General features: G+C 34.4%; 1 protein-coding gene across 3 annotated transcripts; it reads right to left on the bottom strand.

The window, feature by feature from the left end:
* Positions 1–5142: 5142 nt before the first annotated feature.
* On the bottom strand, positions 5143–27046 carry LOC149567613 (polyamine oxidase 2-like). 3 transcript variants are annotated; one of them, XM_089820860.1, is made up of 10 exons: positions 26627–27046; positions 8027–8115; positions 7797–7885; positions 7291–7696; positions 7113–7200; positions 6942–7027; positions 6724–6826; positions 6501–6598; positions 5968–6397; positions 5143–5839 (listed from the first exon to the last, which is right to left on the bottom strand). In XM_089820860.1, the coding sequence occupies exons 4-10, from the start codon at positions 7347–7349 to the stop codon at positions 5528–5530; spliced, it is 1176 nt and encodes a 391-aa protein (XP_089676986.1). In that variant the 5' UTR covers positions 7350–7696; positions 7797–7885; positions 8027–8115; positions 26627–27046; the 3' UTR covers positions 5143–5527. The 3 variants fall into 3 exon arrangements, with proteins under 3 accessions (XP_089676986.1, XP_089676984.1, XP_089676985.1); XM_089820858.1 differs by having other exon boundaries at positions 7583–7696; XM_089820859.1 differs by having other exon boundaries at positions 7583–7696; positions 8027–8119; positions 26627–26761.
* Positions 27047–27623: the final 577 nt, after the last annotated feature.

Below are 27623 nucleotides of genomic sequence, written 5' to 3'. Positions count from 1 at the left end.
CTATGGAGGATGTTGTTTATGAGGTGTCCATCCCTAAAACTATTTCACAATGAATTACATTTCTTGGAATATCAAAGGACTTGAATGTCCTGATAGAAAATTTGTAGTTAAAATTTTTCTCAGTTCTATTAATAATATTGATGTTATCATGGTGCATGAAATCAAATCCACTAGATTCAATCTTGAATCCAATCTAAACTTTATTTGGAAAGATGCGATCAAATTTTCTACTAATCATTCTCAAGGGAGAGGAGGACTTGTGATTTTAGTTAACCCTATATGGGGACCTAAAATTAAGAGCTTTGGCTGATTTTTAATCATAATAATATGGATTTTGGAATCTTCTCTATATATGTTGCCAATGATTATAATGAAAGATCTGTGTTTTGGTCTTAGCTTTGCTCACTTCCAAATATTCCTTGGATGTTTGGAGGTGATTTTAATATGATAGAACATCAGGAGGATAAGATGGGGGTCTCCCCTTCTCCTGGAAAGAGCAGGAAAGACTTTCTTGGAACAATTTTAAACTTTCTAAATCTTTGTTTGACCCGTTAACAGGGAACAAGAACAATAATCCTGGTCTCTGGTATACCTGGTGTAATTACCAGAAAGGTCAAGCTAGAATTTATTCTAGGTTGGATCAGTTTTATCTTAATCATAATTTTTTCTCTGTAATCCTAGATAAACTTAACAACCTTGTTCTAGTTTCTCCCACTACTCTTTCAGATCATCATCCTATTTATATTTCAGTTAAGCTTGGCTGTCTCCCTTCATGTAGTAAAAGTGTTAATAATAAATTCATTCTCAATACTAGCCTATTGGAAGATGAGGATATTATTGCTACTATCTCTATTATTAGACTTATTAATGAGTCTCAGTAGATCCTACTTTATCGTATATTGATAGGTGGAATATGGATAATTCTACTTGGCAGAGTCTCCTTAGAATGGTGGGCCAAAAGAAGGCCAAGGATTACAGACATAAGGAATCCTGGCTTATCAATAATTTTTACAATGCTGAGAAGGCCATCTAAAATAATGTGGATGACCCCTATCTCTATCACCAACTGGCTTATGCCAAGAACGCCTTATGAAAACATCAACACCCACCAGAAGGCTTTAGGAGCTAGAATAAGTTCTAGAGCTCATAGACTTCAATTTGGTGACGGAGGAAGTAAGTTTTTCTTCAATCTTATTAAACAAAAGCAAGCTAAAGAAACTATTGATTAATTACTTATTAATAATAAAATGATTTATGATATTGAGGTTATTAAAAAAGAGTTTGCTCGATTTTATGAGTATCTTTTCACTTCTAAGGATTCTCAGGAAGCTAGGACTCTTAGGAATCAGTGTAGAAATCTTATCCCCAAAAGAATTTCAGTTAATGATGCTTCTTTTCTTGAACATCCTATTTCTTTGGAGGAAATTGAGAAGTCCATCAATTCACTTAACAATGACAAAGCTCCAGGACCCGATGGGTTACTTGTGGAATTTTATAAAGCTAATAGTAAATGGATTTGCAATGAATTACTTAATATTTATAATGAAGCTATTGATACTGGTACTTTGGGTAGGGAGATTAATTTTGGAATCATTAAGCTCATCCCTAAAGAGAGAGATAAATCTTTGTTAAAGAATTGGAGACCTATAACTCTTCTAAATGTTTCTTACAAGATTCCTGCCAAAATTATGTCTAAAAGATTGGAAGCTATTCTTTATAAATTTGTTTGCCCTACACAAACTGGTTTTGTTAAAGGAAGATATATCCTTGAGAACTTGATTACTAGTTGGGAAGCCATTAATTGGGCTAAGCACTAGGATCAAAATGTTGCTATGTTTCTGCTAGACTTTGAAAAGGCTTATGATAGAATTGAATGGGATTTTATCATTATGATTCTTGATACTTTTGGATCCCTTCCTTCTATGACATTTTTAGGATGCTTCTTAGAGATGCGCATGCTCAAATTGATATTAATGGTTCTCTCTTGGCCCCTTTTCCCTTGGGAAGATCTATCAAGCAAGGTTGTCTGCTTGCCCCTGCCTTTTTGTTATTGCTTCCGAAGCTCTTTTCTATATTCTTAGAGACAACACTTTATCCCTTGCTGTCAAAGGCATCACCCTTCCTGACAATAAGACTCTTATCAATTGCCAGTTTGTTGATGATACTTCTCTTTTTCATGAAGCTTCTGAGGATAACTTTGTTGCTATGATCAATAAGCTCTCTTTTTTCTATAATATTTCTGGAGCTAGGTTATCTCAATCCAAGTCTATTTGTCTTGGATGGAATGATCAACCTCCTGATTGGTTTAGTAAGTTTGGTTTCCAGTGGGGAGGTCCCTCAAAAATTGTTAGATATCTAGGAATTCCCTTCTCTATTGATCCTTCTTTAAGAGATATGTGGAGTTGGGTTAAAGACAAGATTCATAATAAGTTGAATAAATGGCACAATAAGTCTCAGTCTTTTGCTGGTAGATTGCAAGTCTGTCAAAAAATTCTTTCCTCTTATAATATTTACTATGCTTCAGCTTGGATGTTTAATGATTACCAAGTTATGGAAATTCAAAAGGTTATTAGAAACTATCTCTGGTCTGATGGGAAAGGAAATAATAAGACCCACTCTATTAAATGGAGTTGATGTCATGTTGATAAGCTCTTTGGGGGCTTGGCGCTCAAAGACCTAAGATTAAGTGGTCTTGCTTTGGCCTCCAAATGGATCTTTCATGCCTTGGAGGGAGATGACCCTTGGAGAGTGCTAATTCGTAACAATATTGAAAGGGGTTATCCTAAAAATGCTAAATTCTGGAAGAATCTCCCTCTCATTGATCTTATTTGTAGTGAATTTCCTATCATTGCTCAAGGCTCAATTGTATTTAAGTCTATCTAGAAGGCCTAGAACCATGCTAGGCAATTCATAAAGAATAAGGAGTTTTTTGATGATAAGACCCTCCATAGTGAGAGGTCCATTTGGTGGAACCTAAAGCTCGGTAATAAGCCCCTTGCTCTTACCCAAGGCTGTTCCACCAAGTGCTAGACCAACCTTGGGATCAAGTAGTTTATTGATGTTTTTGAGAATGATAGACTTATTCAGTGGGATGAGTTAAAGTTTAAATTTAATATTTTTGACTCTCATAAGAAAACATATAATATGATTGTCGAGGCCAGCAGGAATATTCCTACGGTTTGCCAAGTTGATTCTAATAGTTATATGAAAATCAAGTGGCCTGGTGATATTATCATTTCCATGCTTAAAGCTAAGAACATTTACTCTATTATTAACATCAATAATGATATTATCAAGCATATTAATGATACTTGGTATGCTAACTTAGATGTTCCTTCATGGAATAAGATTTTTGACAATATTTGGAAAAGTTCTATAGATCCTAAAATCAAATGTTTCAAGTCGTTACTTATTCTTAATAAGCTGCCTATTAGGAATTCTTTTTCTGATACTAATATGTGCAACATTTGCAGAACTCCAGAAATGGGAAGACATATTTTCTTTGAATGCTCTTTTGCTAAAGAGGTTTGGTTGATGTTTGGTATTTCTATCCCTGCTTCTTTCAATATTCTTGAAGTTATTACTGGATTTATTTCTAATGCTAAAAAAGATGTTAACATGTTTTGAGATATTCTCTCAGCTACCATTTTGTGTCAAATTTGGAAGTGCAGAAATGAAAAAAAAATTCAAAATGCCTCTAGATTGCTTACTGAGTCTTTTCAAAGTCTCACTTATTTCAAAAAAAATTCATAGAATCAAATAACTATGAAGGTCAAGGCCAACTTCAAAAGACTACTTAAGGATGGGCATGCCACGTTCTTTGCTAATGAAGTTAAGAATGGTTACTTCTGGAGGCTACACCTGGATAATATTCATGCTTTCAACCAAACTATCCACCACATCAGTAAGGAAATTAAAAGAAAACCACAGAACACTATTGGCGAGATGTTTTACATGCTAAAGTAGATTCAGGATCAAAAGAATTTGGTCTGGATAGAAGGTGATATGGGTTGGACAGCATGGGTGGACACCTTTGATGATGTGCTGCAGTAGCTGTTATTTTATGGTTCAGTCCTTTTTTGCTTTTTGATCTGGTTGTATTTGACTTTTTTGTTGTGTGAGGTTGGTCCTCTGATACTTTGACTCTCGATGGTCTTTAGATGATTTTGTGAACTCCTTATTCTTAATACAAAAAAAATATTTTAGTTGAATGAAAAAAAAGAATTCTTTAAAATAGAATATTGAAAGTATAAACATCTAAACTAACTTACATATATAAGACTCAAAACGATTCACCCAATCAAATTATCAAAAAATATTTAATAGAAATTATGTAGTTAAAAAACTTGCATCTAACTATGCATTTTATAATTAAATTTGAAAATAATAAATTTAAACTTGTAAAAACAATAAGTTTTAATCACCATTTAGACATGAAATGCAATGCACAATAAAAATGCATATATGGGGGAAGTTTAATAAATATAATGCAACCATTAAAGCTAAATTAAATGTCGGTCATTTATTTAAGTCACTTTCCTTTCACATAACAATAAAAGAATTTCAATGAATTTTTAAAAATGTTTAAACTACTAGCAAAAATAGTAATAACCAAGAAAAAATAGCATTTAACTGTGAAAAATATGTATTTTAATAATAATATTGACATACATTTACCATTTGGTAATGTTTTTAGATTTTTGAAAAATGTAGTAATAGTCTCCTGCATTTAACTAATAAAAACACTTGGGAGCATAAATTTTTAGAGTAAATCTATGACTTTGCTGTTCTTGATTTTTATTTTGAAATAAAAATTAATATTGTTAATATTGTTATAAAAGGATTCTAATTAGAATAATTAGGCTATAGAAAAAAAAAACTATTGAAATAAAGGATTTGTAGATTGAAATTCTGTATTATTTTTTAAGTTGACAATTTGTGATCCATCATGGATTCTCTTATTTTCTAGTATCTGAGAGATAGATCGCATAGTATTATCTATTTTGATGCAAACAATTACACCGTCTAATCCACAAATCAATAACTACACTAATGATCTATTCTAACTTTTCTTTTAAGAACTTAAATCAACAGATTGGATACAAAATTTTAACGTCATTCCTACAAAAATCGACTCGGAAGAAACTCAAACAGATTATATACATCGATAAAATTTTGGTTTTTAATATGGTGGTACATAAGTTCATTACTAGATATCAAGGGATAACATAAAGCATCACAATATATTTTTAAAGCAAAGGAAAATGTGTCATCCCGTTCAATGCCCCCATGTGTGCCTGTAAACGATCTTGACAGATGAAATACTAAACCAACGTCGGCAAAAGAGTCTTTAAAGTAGGAGGCATTCCATTTACATATACGAATTGGGTCTTCCATTATAGATACCCCATCTTAATAAATAAATAAACAGACAAACATGCAGGTGCTTGACATACCATAATCCTGCATCCCGTAAAAAATATGATTTCGTAATCAAGTCTTTGTGTCAATTACGCAAATGGCGAGGTCAGAGCCTTGATATTCGCATGGGTATGAGTTCAGTTGGGAGCTCCTCGCCCATCACAGGCTGAAACAACTCTAAATCTCTGTATCTTTCCATAAGACGCCTTTTGCAGTCTACAGCAGCCATAATGCCTGTAGAAAATGCCCCATGCACTGTACCAGGAAATCTTATACTAGTAGCCTCCCCTGCGAAAAAGAGGTTGTCAATGGGTACGCGCAAACGCTCATACAAATCATGAGGCTTACCGACGGCATCATGACTATAAGAACCAAAGGAGTTTGGATCTGTTCCCCAGTGGGAAACGAGAGATCGTATCTGCTCAGATCAAATCAAGAACGACCATTAAAAATTGATACCATATGATATCCGGAAAGAATAAAGAAAATTTAATCGGTATTGTTAATGAAATGACGACATTTTAATCGAAAAAATACAAGACTTACAGGTTCAGACGCATGAGGCAGAATTCTCTTTAGCTGTGACACTGCAAAGTTAGTGGCTGCTTCATCAGACATACTTTCAATGTCATTAGCAAGCTTGCCTGCAGGCATGTATACAAGAACAGGATGACCTGTTGCTTTGTGTAAATTCAAAAAGTAGCTACAGCGATACGAAGTGGGTGCAACCACTCCCAAAAAGTCAACTTTTGGCCAGAACGCTCTCTCAAAATAGAGGGCTATCTTATTCTCAGTGCCTACTCCCAAATCTGAAATCGCCGCCTCTTTCCACTCTGGCAGCCGTGGTTCAAATTTTATTGTGTTTGCTTTTAGAACCCCAAGGGGAATTGCAATAACAGCTGCATCAGCAACAAGGGTTCTTCCGTCTTCCAAGAAAACTTTTACACCAGAGTATCTCCATGTTACCTTTACAACCCTAGACAAAGAACAAAACAAGCCATGCAAAACCCCACCCAATAATTTATCAATTGGACTTCCTGAAATTTATAAGAGAAGCCAATGCAAAGGTGAGTTCATACCTATGGTTGAGACGTATGTCAAGGCCTTTGGCAAGGGCCTCTATAACAGGATGATAACCTTGGACCATCAGCCCATGCCCACCTTCAAGTAGTTCTTCCTGCAATTAAAAAAATTACGAGGCAAGTTAGGTTCGCAAAAATATCGACTGAACTACGTCAGACACATCCACAACTTATCGTAACCATTCTAAAACAACGGGAATTTACACAAGTCACATCTTACCTGATCCCAACCTTTTAAGGAAATGTTATCGACATCTGCAGCAAACCAACCCTCCATTCTGCACAAATACCACTGTAATACTTTGTATGCGAGCCCGTGTTGTCTGACATAGATGGGCAAGGATCAGTATGAGAATTTAGCTGTTAGGAAAACCGAGAACTTCACTGCCATATAATTTTCATTGCATAAATGCAAATTTGGAGTACAATTTAAACAACCTTAAATCTGGACGTCTCTTCAAAACAATTGAAAAAGCCTTCCGCACTGACATGTCTTCTTGATATTCATCTCGTATTTTTTTGGTCTTGAATGAAGAAAGGATGGATCCAGTAAAATTCCTGAGCGGTATGATAAATGTACAATTATCTTTACATAAAATTTATATGTACCTCTTCTAAAACGCTTTCAAATGCCTCTCCAACTTCAGTCACCAACTCTTGTGGAACTTGGCGCCCTTCCATATCAAAAAGTGCATAACTGCATTGCAAAAATCAAAATTTACAACCAAAGCACAGAGCTATTTCACAGTGTGCTGAAATAATTCTGGTGAAGAAATTAGTCCCATACATGTTAACATAGTGGCACTTGGGAACATGAAGGTCGTCCCTTTGCAGATTTTTCTTCATATAACAGGAAAAACCAAAACCAACACTGTTATCTATATCACTTGCATGAGTGAGAATATGGATGCAAAGTGCTTGAGGTGGACTGTGGGATTTATGAACTGTAACATTCCTAACTACCTACTTCTGGCTGTAAATGCTTAGGACAACCCCTCTAAACTATCAAGAAGAAAAAAACAACCTAATTCTCACAATAAAAAAAAGATTAAAATGTTACGGAAATGTCCTGAACATGCCTCTCTAGATCATGGTCATATAACACAGAATTATCACCACTAGTACGATATAATGGGAGTCCCAACTTGCCAATCACTGGGGCCAATGGATTTTTCTTACATACACCATGCAACCTGCATAAAATACTAACACAATGTATTAGACATAGAAAATTTTATAACATACAAAGATACTTCTTTCATAAAGAGGAAATAAGTATTAATCTAAGCTTGCCATGAGGCACCCATGTCAACTGGAAATCCAAAGGAATAATCTGTATATGCACGTCCACCGATCCGATCCCGTGACTCCAACATAACAACCTGAATAAAACAAGTTTTGGCTAATGAGAGAACCTCCAATTGCGTACAGATGCATCTTCTCTACAGTGGATAGAAGCCTCCATTGTGAATAAGCGAGAGAGAAAAAAATTCATAGCACAATAATTGTAGATGCAATCTAACCTTGAAAGAGGCATCATGGAGGGCACGGGCAGCTGCTATCCCACCAAATCCGCCACCAATAACAATTACTGAAGGTGAAGAACAGAGCTCTATCTTGGAAGAACAGTAAGATAAAAATGTCAGTTTCCAATCAACACTATGCTTCATTACCAACCAATCTTGTTTCTGCTAAAAGGCTTGGCTCTTTAGGATATACAAACCAATATCTCCTATTAAATCCTGGAATATTAGAAAGAAGCAAAACAGGGTCTGATATAGAATGTAACTAGCTATTGATACATTTGCCCATCTATGTATTCTTGCATAGTTACTGCAATAGTCCAACTATGCTGCACTGGTGCTGTCTTGAAAGCATCAGCTCTAAATAATATAAAGAATCTAGGATTTGATGTTACATGATAAAAAGTATAAGGACTGTGACATGACAGTAGCAAGCAAGACAAGAAAGCCTCCCACATCCAAAGCATATTTTCCAAGACAATAACTGTTGTCTAATAAGTAGCATAGCATTTTGTGTACTGTACGACTAGCAAGTTTCATTCCGTTGATCAAATATATAGAACAAAGTATGCCAACTATAGAAGCAAAATATGTTAATTAAGCCCTTTCTTAATAAGCTACTGTGACATCTCATCATACAATCATTTTGGACATAAGAGTGAGGGAAAATGTTCTCATAACATCTGCCTTATAAGAAATAGACAATAAATTACCTAGACCAACCTACTTAAATGACTTCCAAAAGATCTAATAAAAAATAGCATTTTAACGCATCACCCATCTTTGCAAACATAAGTGACAGTTTGTTCATAGGTTTACCGTTTATGGTACTATTCCAAAAAAATCAATAATTTATTCAAGAAATTTTAGAAAGTAAATTCTTGTTAATTGTTTGAGGTTGTAAATGCAACCTTGTGCACTGTTTGATGTTTTGCAAGCTTTTCATGACTCACAGCCCTTCAGTTAGAATGTCACTAAAACAAATAAAATTCAAGTTCTTCTTGGTTTAATATAATCCCATATCTGGATTAGAGAAGAACACAACACGATAAAGATTTTATTCTGCATACCACGCTGAACTCTGTTTTCCAAGCTGACTTCAATTCCCGACAGAAACATGCAGGTGGACTAGGGATTTAATCCAATATACAAAAACATTTCAAATATACCGAACTTACATGACTTGGAACTCAACAAAATTTATTTATCCAATGACACAAGAAAATTTAAAAAAAAATCTTCTTGGTCAGGTCAAACAACAAACTTAAAAATGTTGTGAGACAAAATGATAGTTTCTACCAATGCATTGGCACTCAAGTGAGTGTGAGGCTTGGTTTTAACTTTTACCTACATCAAAGTTTTGGATTTCTCAACCGTAACCACTGGTGGCAGTTTAACTTTCTTACTCCATGGTTTCACAAAGTTGAGCCTATTCAGTCTTTCTTCAAACAACTTCGTAGACTCTGTTATCAGAGAGACCTACTTGATTTATGTTGATTATGGCTTCAATATATGAATTTTGGTCTAACCACCAGCCCAATGGTTTCTAGATAACTATGGGGCTTATAACAGCTTAAGCTTCTTTGCACCCAAATTTTCCTCAGTACTAATCCTCCATGAAGGGACACTTTGACTTATTTATATTGGAAAGTAGAACACAAATTCAAAATATTATATTGCCTTCAGGATTCAACTGTGTACTTATCAATTCAAACTCATTGACCCATGTTTCATGAGCAGTGGTTCACAAGAACCCATCTCTCATGAGAACGAATAAGCCACTTAGCACTCATTGCATCTAGGTGATGCTCAAGCGGTGAAGCATTGAGCCTTCCCAGGATGTCAACCCATCCTAGCACTGCTGCAACAAGACAATTAACCACGAAGTTTCCTCCAAGGTCAAGGACACAGCTTGCTATCCAATTTGCAAAACCTTGGGCAGATGTTGTGCCTTACGAACAACTCCTTGTAAAGCCCCGTAAGTTTTTTGGAACCTAGCCATCACTCAAACCGCAATTCAAATAAATTGAGAGGTGGAATGAAACTATAGCATGTAGCAATCATGCAACTTTGGCAAAAAAACTAAGGTACATGGTTGGTAAAAATACATTTTCATGTATATAATTATCCCACACTCCAACTTGATGAATTTTTCCGATAACATGCTACAACCTTAGAACGCTAGATTTAAAAAAAACAAAGCTAAAGCCATGGCTATAAAAAATGAGATCAAGACCAAAAGGCTTAAAAAGGGCAATGCTCTCAGAATTTTATACATTTAGCTGGAAATTTGTATCCTACCCCATAGTACTCAGTTCCTGTAATGGAAACACATCCTCCTCCTGGAGAATCTTACGGTGGCATCTCCAGAGAGTAGTTAACATCTGATGAAATTTCTTTGCATCTATACATCATCTTGAAGTATCCGCTAAAAATTGGGAAACTTTCCAGAGAGGTTTTCACATATGTCATATATTAAAATAATAAAAAATATTTTTAGTTTTCTAATTTTTGCATTAAAATTCACAAATTTTCTTATAGGAGAAAAAGCTATTGTACCCCAAAGAGGTAAGACTGTAAGAGTACAAAGAGAACGATAATAAAGCTTAAGATGTGTATATGAATCAATGCTTTATAAATTGATTGAAAAATAGTCATATCCAAGGTCCCCATAACATGATTTTAAACCAATGGCATTCCCTTGTCAATCTCTATTGGTCATCTCGAGGTGGCCATGGTCTAAAATACAATTTTCTATATCATAATAGTGATAATCAAATATCAATAATATTAATCTTTTCTTTTGCTCACATCTATGTCAATGTGTTAATATGGTAATTTTTTAATTTTTCTATTACATTATTTAAATTTTTATTTTTCCAAATTTAGTTTTTATATTATTTGTTTTTGTTTTGTAGATTCTAAGTAACTATTCGCATTCAAAAGTGGCACAATGATATCGAAACCTGTTTCCTCTACCAATGCCTGTTTCTGACCTATAATTATTTTTTCATATTTTAAACTTTTTTGACATTCAATGATGTAAACACTACGCAAGCTCAGCTCAGTTTTCAACTTGAGATTACATAAGGACTTGCTAAACATTTTTAACTTGTGACTCAAGCCTTGGGGAATGCACAGAACTGCAACCATTTGCTGCAAGGTTACCTCAATGTGATTTCATATAAACTTTCTGAAACCCAGATTTCGTAATGGCTTTCTAAAGACCACCAAAGTAACTTTCGGCCATCCAGTTTTAATGTGAATTTGACAAAGTCTTACAGGATACTAAGGAGAAAGACATGCTCAAAACTTAAGTATACCTTGAACCCCCTTTAGTCAATCCTGTCAACCATGGAAAATCAAATTTATTCCAAAAGTAGGAGATCCTGAAAAACAAGTTAGTTGGAGACTGAAAACTCACTTTTCAAATTCTCTTAAAAAGTTGTTTTCTAAAGCCCTCAATTTCCACATGCAAAATTTGTCGTCACTGACCATGCACCCTGAGCAGACCAACTTCATTCAAAGTTACTGAATTGTTGACAGTATCCCAGTGATTTGAAAGGCATGCAATGGTTCCTTGCACCTATTCAACCAGTAAGGTTTATTAATATAGAATTTGTAAAAGCTCACAGCAAGATTAGATGTTTGTTTATCTAGTCTGTATTTGAATCCCTCAGTCTAGACCCAATTTCTTATTAGTGCAATCTCCTTTTGCAGAAATTTTATCTTGTTATTCACCAATGGCCACCAGTTTGAGAGAACTAGTATTCATTACCATTTTCAACAAGTTTCCTTTTGTTATTTACAAGCTCACAAAGCCTAAGTTGAACTAGCCAAAACAATCTTATACTATGATAATACCCAAACTCAATAATGATGTTCACCTTGGAAATGATGCTCTTCCACCCTTTCAGAGAAGCATTTGGCTGTCAATGCTATGACACTAAAGATTCATTCTGTAAATTGCACTGAAACATGCAGCAACACAGAACTCAATGCTACAAGTAACATCACCCTTTTATATTGAAATCATTTACAAATCTTGTACTCATTCAAGCAACAACATGAGAATTACAAGCTTATTCAAGCTCCTTTCAAGCAACCATACTAGAAACAACATTTGGAAGACCAAGAGTCACAACTTAGAATTCCACAAAGAAGTCCCTCTTGAGATTTGAACCAGGGTCTCCACAATGAGAACTCATTGCTTCAACCAACTAAGCTATATCTCTTGGACTAACATCACCCTTTTAAAGAACTGATTAGACATGTATTGGTGGACTAAGATTTAAAGTTTGATGGAGAAAAATGACAAATAGATAGAGATATGCACTTCACAATTCCCCGCCCCCCAAATTGAAAATAAATTTGCCTTGTTTCTTGCCTTTTGGATGCTGAGATGATGCTTTGATACCACCTTTAATGACATGACTTGCACAACAGAATAATATAATCAGAAATATGCTGCCAAAACTTGAGAATAATAAGTCACTTCAAAGGGGCAACTTCTTATACCACTTTGAAGGGGCTAACTTCAATAGTTCATAACACAACACACAATAAGATAATTATAGCTACACTGTACCTCCTATATACCATAATTATGCCATGAACACCACCTAGACGAACTTAACTACCTATATTTGACTTATTAAATGTTTGTATAACTCAAAGGGTTCTAACCACAAGCCAGCAATACATATCCTTATATGAATTATAGGTTAGGGCCATGGAAGTCCAATTCTCTTTCAACAAATTTTCATTTGCTTTTTTAATTTTACAAAATGTAGATAAAAAATCAAACTACATGCAATCATTTGTGAAAAGAAATTGAGACTCTTTTTCAAAACCAAGAAACATAAAAAGAAGCCTTTGGAGAATAGAATTGTGACTAGAATTTATGTAACCTATTTGAGGCAACTCCACTTTTATGAACTTCATAGCAATTAAGGACCAAAACCTAGGGCATTTTATATCTTGAGCTTTGATTTCACAATAAATTATAGAGTCAAGTCCATATCGAACATAAACGTAAAAGTCCCAAACAAAAGAATGAGAAAACACTGTAAATAAGAAGCCATTGAAAGACACGAAAGAATAATCAACTTTTTGATTCAAAATGAATTTTAAAGAATTTGGATGATACAGAGAGGGACTCTCTTTACTTATACACATTTCATACGTATAGCATCCTTGCAATGCACTGTACATAAACAAGGTGCATATCATCAGTACAAGTCGACAAGATGACATAACCCAAGAAAGTACCACATGCAATGGTGAGTCAATGGCAATTCAATGAGGATACAAAAATATAGGCTTTACATTATTTAACAGCACATTACTGAAATTTAATATGGAATTTCTACTTTGACTAAATAAATAGTGGCCTCTAAAATGTTTCTGAAACGAGTCAATACAGTTCGTCTCAATAGAAAATGATATTTGTAAGGATTAGGATTTAAAAAAATTCTTGCTAGCATTGTGTCAATCAAAACCAAAGCAGTTCAAGTGCATCCATACAGCCTGGGCCATTAAATCCAAGCTTTGACAGCATGGTGATATAACTTGATATATTACTTTAGTGACTATTTCCTTTTGTGTTCTCATGACCTTAACTCTCATGAGGTAGTTAGCCTTAGTTCCTTGGCTAAAAACTTTTAATTTTGTCCTATTAGTGTTACAACTGTAAAAAGACATATTTTCAAGCTGGCTTGAATGGGGCAAGATTCAAGTAGATTCATACTTCTTTTTCATCAAATCAGGCCTAGAAACCTCCTCCATTAACATGTCCTTCTAGTTCTCAGCTATCAGTGGAGAGATTAAAAAATATAAGCTTCAATTGCTTATCTATGGCTGTTTTTGTGCTGTTCCTTTTGGGTCTGACCTTAACTCTCACGAGGTAGTTAGCCTTAGTTCCTTGGCGAAAGGCTTTTTTAATTCTGTCATAAGAGTGTAACAACTGTTAAAAGATTTTTTTTCAAGCTGGCTTGCATGGGGCACAGTTCAAGTAGATTTATACTTCTTTTTCACAAATTCAGGCCTAGAAACCTCCTCCATTAACATGGCCTTCTAGTTCTCATTTATTAGTGGCTGCTTTTGTACTCTCCATTTTGGGTCTGAACTTAAAAAATGATTAAATATTTAAAAATTAGTCAAAACTAAATTTGTGTTATATTTTAAAAGAGGACTATTTTAATTACTCAGAAAGTGTTTATAAGATTCTTAAATCAGCCATTCTTTACTTGGATTTATAAAAGAAGACTAAGGAATTACTCAGAAAAGGAATTACTCAGAAAGTGTTTATAAGATTCTTAAATCAGCCATTCTTTACTTGGATTTATAAAAGAAGACTAAGGAGAAGAGGGAAGATTCTGAGGTCAGATAATTTTTCTTTTTGAGATTTGCACCTGTGACCAAATTTCTATCACTGCCAAAAGATTTTGGATTTTGGGTTCGGAAACCCTTGGACTCTGCAGTGCCAATTTCATAAAAAAATTGTCAATGTGTTAAAATGAGTTGTGTGAAAATTTGTGCTGGAGGAGGAATATCTTTTCAGGTTTGACAATTTATAAATGATTTTTGGTACTTGATAATTTTACATGGTTGTGTTATTTCTCTAGTTGATTGTTTAATAATTTAATTTGAAAATTGTATGAACTCTTAATCGCTTCAAGTCAAACCTTTAAAGAGGCATCGATTCACAAGTGGATGTGGATCTATGAATTAATATGCTGAGTACAGGAAGTCATTTAGAATATTGTTTGAGCTGCTGAAACATGACAAGAGAGGTCGTGGTATTTGAAGTACACAGCTCTTGAATTGCTCACTTTGGCAACTTGGAATATGGATGACAGAGACAACAAAGGTAGTCCTGGAGCCAACAGATCTTAATATATTATTTGCCTGTGTCTAGTTTCAGTGCATCATGGAGGTGTTGAGGAAAAGTCACAGCCAAACAGGGGTTCGCAGAACTGGTGAGGATTTTTAAAAGGAAAACTAATAATGAAAATACTTGGAAATCAATATGGTGTTCCATCACCTTCCACCAAAGTTAAGACTCCTGAAATCATAATTAAGTGGGACATGGAAAGATAGAATGAATAAGGAGGAGTAACATTATGAAATAAATTCCAGCAGGCTTCATCACTGAATATTAAACCCAATAAATGAGTTGCATCTGTCCGCTGGAAGAACGTGAGTTTGGGACCAGCAAACAACAATCATTTTAAAGTCGGATAGGACAAGTGGGATTCATGGAAGGTTGTTGAGTTCTCTAATCAGGCTGCTCCACCTTGAGGTGATTTCAGTTTATTATTATTTTGAAGGCTTTTATCCTACATGACAATGGAGAAAGGAAGCCTCGAAGGATACATGGAAAATGACCTCTTTTTTGGGTGGTTGCTGACATATCTAAGGGTGACCAAAAACTCTCAAGTTGTCTGCCAATGGTTAAGAGGTACGCGGCTATCAGTTGGGAAACATAAACAGGTTGGAAAGGGTGCAGACTAGTCAATCACTAGTGTTAACTCAACCAACAAAGGAATTTACAATCGTTACCTAAAATCAATATGAGAAAAGTTCGGGTTTTGTTGAAATTGAGACACCCTTTAAAACCAGAAAATTCATTTGCTCTAATGTCTTGTCTCCAAAGGCTCCCTTTGGTCTCAAGACTCCAAAAATCTAGGCCAGCCTTCTCTAAAATGCCCTTCTAGAAACAAGCCTAGTTCCATCAATCACATCTTTTACTTTATAGGAACAAATCTATTTAAATTGTATCATTCTCAACAAGTGTTGTGGAAGGTTGGCCTTGTTGTCATGACTCAAATTTTAACATGTTTTTTATATGGACTTAATTGTGTGATTGACCTTTTGACTAAGACTATGTATGACTCGACTTGAGTCGAATACTTTATAGACTTTGATTAGAATTTAAACATATATGTTATTCGATGGTAATGTTAATTTATTTTGTCATTATGATAAGTCGTTATATGTTGAGCTTATGAGATATTGGCATGACGGTTAAAATTGTGATTTCATTTATATGTTTATATCTGATGATGAATGTTGAATGTTTTAAAAATTTGTATTAAGGATATTATTTATTTATTATAATGATGACATTACTGACGCATTGGGTGATGTCAAGTTTGTGAGTGTGCAGGTACTGAAGGTGTAAGGGTGGTTGAGGTATAGGAGTTTAGCTCCTTGGCAGGGTTGGTCCAAAATTTGTATGGTGTAGTCGCACACACACACTTAGTTGTTTTTATTTGAATTTAAATCATTTGCTTTGAATTTGAATTAATCTAGATGGATTAAATGTTTTGTTTATGATAATGTGGTGTAAATGGAAAAAAATGAATGATTAAATATTATTTCTTAGAAATATTATAATTTAGATTATAAAACAAGTATTATACTTTCAAATTATTTTTCCTTAATAATTACAAGCATAAATTTGAAATGGTAGTAGTTAGTCGGGAAAAAATTAAATCGTAATTAATAGTTCTTCTATTTTGAAAATGGTGGATTTAAATTAGATGTGGAAACTTTAATAGAACTTAAAACTTATTTAAAGTTCTTGAGCCAAGTGGTAGCCATAGATCCAAATAAGGAAAATTAATTGATTGCTAACAATTTAAAAATTTATGATCTTGAGTTGGTTAAAATTATGTTTAATAGAAGTGTAACTTATTTATTTCTTAAGCCAAGTGTTATTTTTTCAATTATTATGAATCATCCTATTTGTTGCCGGCTGCAATAATGGGGGGAAAGAACGATCTGTTTAAAGAACTTAAAGAAGAACTGCTTAAAAAGATTTTATAACTGTCAGTTTCATCAGAAGAAAAAAACGATTTTCATGGAGGGAAGGCGGCATTAAAAAGGGCTGGCCGAATTGAAGAGTGGGACTTTTTTTTTGTCTTGGAAAAAGAAAGAGGAAAGACGTTTTTTGGGAGACAGGAGGAAGAAAATGTGTGGAAAAGGGGAGAAAGATTAATTCTTCCCAAATTCTGCAAGGTGCATGGGACGTATGCAAAAGGGAGGACGATTTGCTGATAAAAAAAGAAGAGAAACAGTGGGGAAAAGAGGAGAGGAGGACACAGCAACTGTAGATATAATTTGATTTTGAGAAGCTTCAAGGGTCTTGCACTTTCTACAAACAGTTCAGGTTCCCTTTTTACTTATCTTTCCATTATTACACTGTTAGTACGTGGCTAAATCATCTATTATTGGCAATAAAATTTATCAAGGAAGAAAGTTTTAGTTGCTGTTTGACATGGTAAATTATTCATAGATAGCAAAGGTGTAGTCAGCTTTTTCAAATCTGTTCTGATATAAACCAGTAGTCGGCTTTTAAATATGTTCTGATATAAACCAGTAGTCGGCTTTCAAATCTGATCTCATATAAACCAGCAATACGCCCAGTTTGTTTATTTATTTTTTATGTACACTTGTACAGATCAAATACAGTGAAAGAACTAAACATAAACATTGAAATACGAGTTTTCTTTTTCATCATTCAAAAAGTCTTGCAAGTTATGTAAAACATTTAGATTTGGAAGGAAGTATTATAAGTTTGAGCCTATAATTGGTTGAGTATTGGTTTCATTTTATTTTATTTATTTTTAAAAAATTTACATCTGCTGTTTTCATTAGCATACGTTTGGGAAGGAAGCTGTAACTAGTTAGTTAAATTGGGAGAGGCTCTATTCATGCTTCTAAATTTTCATATTGTTTATTTTGAAATTGTGTGGTGATTATTAAGGAGGAATTTATTCTTTGCATTGAGACTTAGTTGTGGGATGATTTATGTGTTTCCTGTGCCGAACATTTTGAATGCAAAGTAGGTGGACATAAATAGAGTCAGACAGGGAGTGTTCGGTCTGAATTAGATCAATTATGCATGATTATATTTGAATACATATATATTTTTATAACTAAGATTGACATTAGTTTAAACAAATCAAAACCATTACCAGTAAACTACAGTTGGTTTATTTCTAAAGCATAACTTCCTAGGAACTAGCGTGGATTTCAGAATTTGAATGTTTAATTGAAAATAGTGAATGTACACATTAGAAACCTCTAAATTTTTCTTTATGATCAAGGAAAATAAACCTCTATTTAGATGGAATTGTATCTTTTTATATTCATAAATTGACTGAATATTGTGTGATAGGAAATAGGATGGAAATAAATTATGTTTTATAGTTTAGATAATGTCTAAGTTATGATGTAGTATCTATTGTAGTGAATTAGTCAATAATGAGATAGAAATTTTGACGGTTCTAATTAAATATTTCTTTTTCTTAAATTATGAAGCAGAGAAGTATGGAAGTATTGACGTTTGTACTTATATTTCATATACTTTAAAGTGAATTGTGATGAAATTCGATTATTAAGAAGGGTGTTGAATGTGGGATCAAAGAGGAGGGTTATTTATGGGAAACGTATTTTTTTTCCTTAGAAATTTACCTACCAGTCTTTTACACTAAACTGGTTCATGATGCTTGGCCAAGCTCGGTAAAACTTTTATGCATATGTTTGAAATGCATTTGGTTATTATTACATTGTTTTCCCTCTTCCACATCCTTGTGTATGTTTCTACTAGACATAAGTGTAAGTAGATTAGGCACAAAGGCTACACCAGATCTTTCCGATCCAATTGTGCCGAGTTGCTAGCCTTCTCGTGCCAGGGTTGGGTAGTTCTCCTTAACCAGAGAACCTTGGGGAGCTAACCACTCCATGGTTGGGTGGTAAAAGCGCCTGGACCACTCTTCCGTCTCTTGATAGCGGATGGACATTGTTCCGATGGTTCGGAGACGAGATTACATGCAAATGGACAATAAGGTTTGATGGCATGTCAATTTTATATGATTATGTTATAAATATTTTATATCATAAAATGAGCTGATGTTATAATCATATTTGATGTACAAGATTTACATAGTCTTGACAAAAGTTCGTCATGCACACCCGATTCATTTCCAACATTTATACTTTGCTTTGTAGATGGTATCGATATGTGGTCGACTTTTTATATTATCAAATGTATTTAGAAAGAATGATGATATGTAATAATGAATGTGATTCCAGTTATTCTTGACTATTTGTCGATATGTATAGATTTTTCCATCTAAGAAATGGATATTGAATTATATAGTTATGTGAATAAAATCGACTTTGACTTTTCAAATTGTTTTATATTTCCGCATCACGAGGTTATTTACATATGTGGCAAATTGTTGTGTTTGGTCTTTACACTTGTTGACGATTTTGTTAATGGACCTTAGCTCAAATTTGGCACATTATTATTTAAAGCATTATCATCATCAAGGGACAGTAAAATAATACATTATTTTGAAAGCTATACTTATTTGGCCAATGCTCCATGCTCTGAGACCAAGGTGAGTCATGGTCTAGTGTTCCTTCCAGCACTCAAAACATACCCGTTCATAGTCTAGAGAACTTCATAGTTCTTCTAGTACTAAGCCATTCCTATCATTAGCTTGGCAACAGACAAAAGATAAGTGCTCCATAGTTACATTCAATTCCTATGTTTGGTGATGATCATTTTGCCCAGGTAAGAGTATGAGGAAAACAAATGAGGGTGGAAGGTACCTTATATGTGGATAATAACAATTAACCATAGTAGCATTCCATTTACATAGAAAGCTCAAAGCATAATGGAATTGACCAAGATGGATTCTAATTAAAACATGGCAAACTAAAAAATGAGGCACCAACAAAATATCTGACTACTTATAAGAAAGCAGTTTCTTTTAAGAAAAACACAAAAAGAACAAAGGTTAGCTGTAGAGCAACTTGCAATTCATGTGCTTAGAATTGATCATTGTGCCCACTATAAGTAGTAGAAAAATAAATTGAGTGTATAAGACACCTAATAACAAGGATCCTTTGTCTAGATAAGATACATATTGATAATAACAATAACCATAGTAAAATTCAATTTACACAGGGCACTGAATGCATAATGGAATTGAATTACATGGGTTTTAAATGGGGAAAACATGGCAAAATATAAAATAATAAAAAATGAAAAAAACCACCTACTTATAAGCAAAGTTATTTTTTAAGAAAAAAGGAAGGAAACGTTGATTATTCAGTAAGCCATGTTTTAAATGCTGGATATTGAATAAACCATTATTTTCCCTTTGTTAAAAAAAACTAAAGAAAGTTTTACTAGATAACATGGTGAACATTGTCACGTCCCCCCCAAATTAGGTTGGCCTTTATTTTTTCTAATAAGGTCATTTTTAGTAACCAACTATACATATTTAATAAATATTTAGATAACACTAAATAAAAAATAACTAAAGTATTTTTTTTGCACCTAATTATTTTTGAATTTTGAATATAGGCACCAATTTTGGATACTAGTGGTTAAACAAATGCGTATAAATTGAGACCTTGTTGGCTGGGCAAATACATAGTGGAAACTGATACAAATTTTGGGCAAAAAAAATCCCAAGGCAGATTGCTGGAACCAAAACACTAGTTATCCACTTAGTTCAGGGCAAAAACCATGAACTTATAATTTCCATCTCCTCACAATTTTGCAATTTTTAATTGAAAATTTTGAGTGCTAACCAGCAGGTATCTTTCATTAAGAAAGAGTGGTGTTGATATTGAGCCAGCTTACAATTTGGGTTGCCAGCATTAGAGTGCAAAATTCTTACAGACTAGAGCACAAGCAGAGATTGGTAGAAGGCAGCGATAGGGCAAGCAAACCTGCAGTTCAAGTTCAAGTTCGATTCCATTATGCATCTGAAGTTCACTCTAGGAGGACACAAGATGTGAGATGACTTCTATTTGATTGGCATTGGTGAGACATAATTGGTATTGGGAGTGCAAGGGTTGCAAACACTTGGCAAATACACATAGAACAAACCTTAGAGTTGGAAGTTAAAATTTAATGGGAAGGATGCTGCCCTTGGTGGCCTTTCCAATGGGGGTTCTATGATGGTTTCAAACAAGAGGATGGCGAGAGCATTTTGTAAATACTGCATAGGTGTGGACAGCAAAGTGCTTGACTACACATACGGGTCCACCAAAGGATGGGTGGTCTCACCATTTTGATACTTAGTCCTACTTTACCATCATAGAAGAAGTTTCATCATGCAATTAAATGTGAGGAAAGAGAGATGCCTGCCATCCCTACTCCTTATTAGCACCCTTCGTGATACAAATAGGAGATTATGAAGGCAATTGAAGAATTATTGGGCATGAGGTATATTAGATCTTGTTCCAAACATTTCCTTCATTTGTGATGTTAGTTGAGAAAATAGATGGAACTATGAGAATATGCATTTATTATAGAGCTCTCATCAAAAAGACAATCGAGAATCGCTACCTTATATCCAGGACCAATAAGTTGATAGGTGCACTGTATTTTTCCCATAGTAACGAGAATCGCTCGAAAATCGAGTGAATCGGCGATTCAACGATAAGATTCAAGGTGGGCGATTTTTTTGGAGTCGGAAATCGCCACACCCAATTTTTTTGGATGAATCGCATGAATCACCGGAATCGGCGATTCATCAAAAAAATCGCATGAATCGGATGAAAAAATTGGCAAGAAATCGCCCGTGGCCAGAAAAGTATGGAGTTGAAAATTTTTTAAAAATAACTTGTTTTTTTAACTTTCTTTTTGACCTATTCTCTTTGTTATAACCCTAAAGGGCCTTCTATTTGTTAAGCATGAGTAGAAGAGAGGAAAAGTGAGACAGAAGAAGAGGCTTGAGCTGGAGCCTTGTTTTTATATTTTGTTTACACTATATAGATATTGATAGTGATACTGAATCACTGATAGACATATGTTTCAAACTTTCATGGATCTTCATCTTAGATTTATACATACATTTATGATTTGATGTCTTATAGATCTTCATGATATCATCTTACATACATTCTATGATTTGAATCATTATGATCATTTGATTTTTATTTACTTCAGCTAGCCTACAATTTACATTTTAGTACATAATGATAACATAGTTACGTATGTGATGGATTTTATGTTTCATATTTATGTATGTTAAGTTTTAACTTCTATTTGATGATGTTATAGTGTGTTTAAGTTATATTCAATAAAGGGTGCATGAAATAAGTCTTAAATTGTTAAAATCTCTACATTTAAAGGGTTTTTTCAAATTTGCCGATTCATTGCCAATTCACCAGCGATTCACCCCCGATTCACGATTCGATTTGGCCGTGCCGATTCCAATACGATTCTGATTCTCGTTACTTTGATTTTTCCAAGCTTGAGTTAAGGTTAGCATATCACCAAAAAAGGATGAGGATGTGCACAAACAATCTTTAGGTGTTAATATTGGCACCATGACCTCTTGGTCATCATGCCCTTTGGGTTGACAGATGCACTTGCCACCTTTCGGTTATGCATTGAATTTGTGTCATTTCTCTTACAACATCTTAACTTTTAGTAAGATGTTGGAGAATTACTGGAGGCTAATAGATGGGGTGCTTGGCATATTTGAAATCAACATTCATTCTACACCAAGACATCCAATTGAGTTTGGTTTGACTGTATATTATATTCAGGATATAAAATTAGTGTACAAGGGGTTAATGTGTATGAGGAGAAGATCAGGACGGTACAAGATTGGCCTACACCAAGGAATTTACAATATTTGAGGTGATATGTGGGTATTTGTAGCTTTCATAGGAGGTTAATGGAGGTGTTTTCACAATTTACAACTCCATTGACATATCTGACAAAGAATGTGGCTTTCTCTTAGAGCACATCAACACAAAGAGTTTTTCACAAACTCAATAAGGAAATGAGTTTACATCATGTTTTGGCAACTCCAGACTTCTCACTTCTTTTTATTTCTGAATGTAATGCTTTGGGAGGGTGGAATTCGAGTAGGTTCGATGCAAAATAGAGACTCTGTAACATTTGAGAGTAAAAATCTCAAAGAGATGGAGAAAAACTTCTTTATTTATGACAGAAAAAGTTAGCCATCATGCTTGCATTTACCAAATTCAAGAAATACTTGGTTTGTGGGAAGCTTGTGGTGAGAGTGGATCATAACAATTTGAAATTAATAAGAAGGTTTTGAATGATAGACAACAAAAATGGTTAGTTGCAAGCCTATGCATTAAGCATGTTAAAGGAAAGAATAATGTGATGCCTGAAGCAGTCTCTAACAAACCTTATTTCTACTCGATGTCTGATATATCTGCTGATTGGAAGATTTCTGTAATTGTTGAATATGCTAAGAACACATTTTCTATTAGCATTTTGGACAGGAAGTTACAAGATGACCACATACAATGTAATTGATGAGCTAATTCTCTACATAGAAGGGAGGGAAAGTTTTTTTTCCTGGAAGGGGCTCAAAGGTGATGGTTTAAGGCATGTTAGTGAATGTTTGGTTTGCCAACGAAATAAAAACAGAGCATGCATTTCTAAATAGTTTGGTGCAGCCCCTACACAATCCAAGTCAGAAAGGAAAAAGTATATCCATGGGTTTCATCATAGGAATGCAAATCTGCCAAGTAAAGATTGTATCTATGTGGTGGTTGATAGACACTAAATATGTTCATTTCCATGTTATATTTTCCATAAAAAGCTCCACAAGTGGCTGATCTATTCTTTAAAAAAATAAAAGACTTCAGAAGCTGCCAAAGAACATTATAAGTAACGAGGACAACAGATTTTTCAGCCTTGTTTTAGTAAAAATTCTTTCAACTGAAATTACCCCAAGCACTAGCTATGTCCTCAAAGTGATGGGCAGACAAAAACTGTGAACAAATGGATAGAAGATTACTTGAGGTACTACGTCAGAGGACAGCACACAGCATGGGTCAAATGGCTGCATCTTGGACAGTATTGCTACAATCTACTCACTACCCTTTCAAAGCATTCTATGGTATGATATTATTTCATTCGTGGAATTAATTCTTTTGGATTATAGAGTACTAGGAGCTAAAGATTCGATGTAGAAAAGCTAAGACATTATGCTGGCACACAAAGAGAACCTACAGCCCAAAACCAGCAAAAGATGTATGTTAATTGCCATCAAACTGTAAGGATTCTGAGGGGGGAGATTTTGTAATCTTGAGGTTATAGCCCTGTTCACAATCTTCCATCAAGGAAGGTGGTGCTAAGAAGTTAAAAAGCACGATTTCACAGACCCTATAATATCATCAAGAGAATTAATTAGGTTGCATATTAGCTGAAGCTTCCTATTAACAGTAGAATTCATAATATTTCCATGCATTATGCTTGAAGAAGACCCTTGCACAGAAAGTTACACCATCCCCTGAGTTGCCACCACTTGATGATGAAGGAAAACTAATGTTGAAATCAGAAGCTATCATTGAAGTGAAAAAAGAGCTGAGAAACCAAGTCACACCATAGGATTTTTGAGCACCCAAGCATAAAGTTGCTTGAAGAAAAGCAATCTGAGGTAGCAAAGAGTGTCCCGTCCCCTCTAAATTAGGTTAACCTTCAACATTTACTTTAATAAGGCACTTTTAAAACACTAACTATACATATTTATTAAATGTTATGATCAAACGTAATAATAAAAATAAAATAAGGCACCTACTTATGATTTTAGAATTTTTAATTTGATAACCAATTTTGGTTCCTAGAGCTTAACCAAGCAAGTTTGAACTCATACTTAACCAAGTGTGCAAAATTATATTGAAAATTGATACAGATTATGGGAAGAAATCCCTACGGTGGATTGTTGGGACAGAACCCTGGTTATCCACTAAGCTCAAGAGGAAACCCTGGTTATTCATCATTGCAAGTCTGTCAACTTATATCAGACCTGATTTTATTTCCACTGATCTCTGATTATTGTAATTGATTGTATATCAAAGATTGCAATTTTTTCAATTTCTGTTTTGCTAAAGTTCTGAGTAACTATTCAGTGCTACCATTTGATGAGTTGACAATGCTATTGTGCAGCATTTACTTGAAACATAACAAATCTAAAAGTGGTCAATCTAATTTCTAAATCCCACTGAAAAACCATAAAGCTGTAGATACTCTAGGTGTATTATGAATGTAAAAAACAGCATGCCAGTTTGATCCAAGTACCCTGAACAACCAATCTGCATTTTTTTTGGGTGGTTTTTGCTTCTCTACTCTAACATTGACCTAGTGAAGCTATGGTAGCTACAACTGCTTGATTGGCATGCTCAGTCCATTTCAGTCATAAGATTTCCCTTTTTAATTTTTGTCAAGCCTTGCAATCTGTAATCCAAGGTGATAAAACTACCTGTCCTATCTTACTTATATTAATTGAAAGCAAATTTTTATAACAAACAAATGATGTAAGTACGCAACTTGGGAAGCAAGACTGAATCATCTCTCCAACTAGAACAATCTTTTAATTTTTCAGTTAAAGTAAAGGTAAAATGTTCTGTTTAAAAGAAAAATGACTAAAACAGTAAAAATTGATTTGAGAAAGTAAAATGACTGAAAATTGATGTTATGTCACAGAATTGACTGAGAAATTAATTCAAACTTGGCTGTAGGATAACTACTGGATTAAGTAAAGTCAAAAAGTCAATCTGCAATTTTTCCATGCTATCATTTTCTAAAGTCAGCAAGGACATGTACTCAGCTGCTTCAGAGATATCAAATAGCCGTGACTATACAAATCGATAGCTTGCAGCAACACAGGAATTTGATTTGTCTGGATCAGCTATTTAATTAATTCTCAAAAACAAAAATTTGCCAAGATGCTGTATTGTTTGATAGTCAATCGTTAAAATGAGGTTTAACATCATAAGAATTGGATTTGTTCTCATTTCTCCATCAGTGTTGGAAAAGCCTAGCATAACACATGACCTAGTCTTATTATGTTGTAATTGAATATAAGTAGGCTACAAATTTTACTCATCGTCACCTCAATCACTTATGAATGGTAGCCGTGTAATTTGAGCAGGCCAAATGACTGATATGCAGGAATTATCTGACTATTGTATCAGCCAGGCTAGCTGTAGATCCAATGGAATTCTTGGATAAAACAAATGAAATAAGGACAAAGCAAAAGCAGATCTGCAGAAAATTATCACGAAACGACATATTTTTATAAGTAATCAAACGCTTTAACGAGATATTTTAATATTACACATTTTTAATTTTAAGGGATTTGACTTATGGTTACATTTAAATACACATTGGTCAAATCCCACAAAAATTTAGAAATCTAAGCAGCGGAATTGGTAAAGCTTTCCAATTCATAAAAAGAGCTTTATAAATATTCTGAAATTTGCAAAGACGGGGGGAATTGAGCAGATAATATGGTGCTCTGATCAAAGCCTGTCCCTGTCAATTGCCAACAAATCCATCACCATCACAATCACAATCGTACAACACAGCTACAGAAAAATCATACAAATTGCTCTAGAGTAGAGATTTAGGGTAGATTTCGCCAAACGACAATAACAACAATTAAAAAAATCGTGAAACATTTGCCTTGGAACATAACAATGCTGTAAAATTGACATTCTTTTCTGGGAGCACTGCACTCATTATTATATCCTACTGCACTATGTTCACTGTAAATTAAAAAAGCTCAAACTCACCAGTATGCATTTTAGGCTTCTCCTGTTTGACTGGTGCCATCATTAATTAACTCCACAAGCGTTGATACAGTCCCTGACTAAAGCCCCAACTCAAAAAATGAATTCTTCCCTTTCGCAGAAAAGTGTGAGGCTGAGATTGAAGAACAAACAAAAATTGTGATCGATTGGAAAGAGCGGGCACCCAGTTGATGATGAAATGGCCCACAAATCCTGCCAACATAACTCCGCCTGTTGGCAATGGTATGAGAAGTGCAGTGAGCAGCTTGGGTCTCACCAACCACAGATTCCTCCCTTCACCAACAACAAATTTTTCAATTCTCACCTCCAACCGCCTGCTTAAACTTCCTTATGTCAGAGCCTAGGGAATCAAATCAATATTCTTGTTCTTGCATAGGATTTGTACGCTACCTCCCCAAAATTATATTCGTATTCCGAGACTTCTATATTATAGCATCGTTCATTACGCGGCACGCCACACTCCAAACAAAATGTCGTTGATAGCTACCACCACTTATCTTCCACTAACCGACAGAAGCCGTAATCAATTCAGATTATCAAATTGATTGAGATTGCGCTTATCCCTCTTATTAGGAATAGTAATAACCAGGAATCGAATGCCTATGATAAGCCATATAATTGATCCAACCTCCCAAGCAAGTGATAATTTTCTATTTTGACCAGTAATCCATGTTTCGCGTTGGCCTCCCTCCCCAACAACCACAGGAGACATTTTGCATGTGATGATGTACTACACCTCACTTTTCCCAATGTGCTCTCCTTTTGTCCACACACTTTATTCCTCCATCTACGCAATTATAACAATATTAATAAAAATATCTCCGGGATGAACAAGTTGTGAAGAAATAAAATGCTTATATCAATTATTTATATTTAGCGTATATATGTAAAATTCTATTTCATTTGGGGGTGTTTTGTTTTTTAATGGAGTTGTTTAATATCAGCGGTTGTGGCCTTTGATTCTAGAGGAGTGGTCAAT

This window comes from Cupressus sempervirens, chromosome 3 (genome assembly GCF_028749045.1).
Source record: "Cupressus sempervirens isolate cs-2001-9-10 chromosome 3, ASM2874904v1, whole genome shotgun sequence".
NCBI lineage: Eukaryota > Viridiplantae > Streptophyta > Pinopsida > Cupressales > Cupressaceae > Cupressus > Cupressus sempervirens.
The sequence above is the reverse complement of the archived record's forward strand: the minus strand, read 5'-3'. Positions and strand labels throughout refer to the sequence as shown.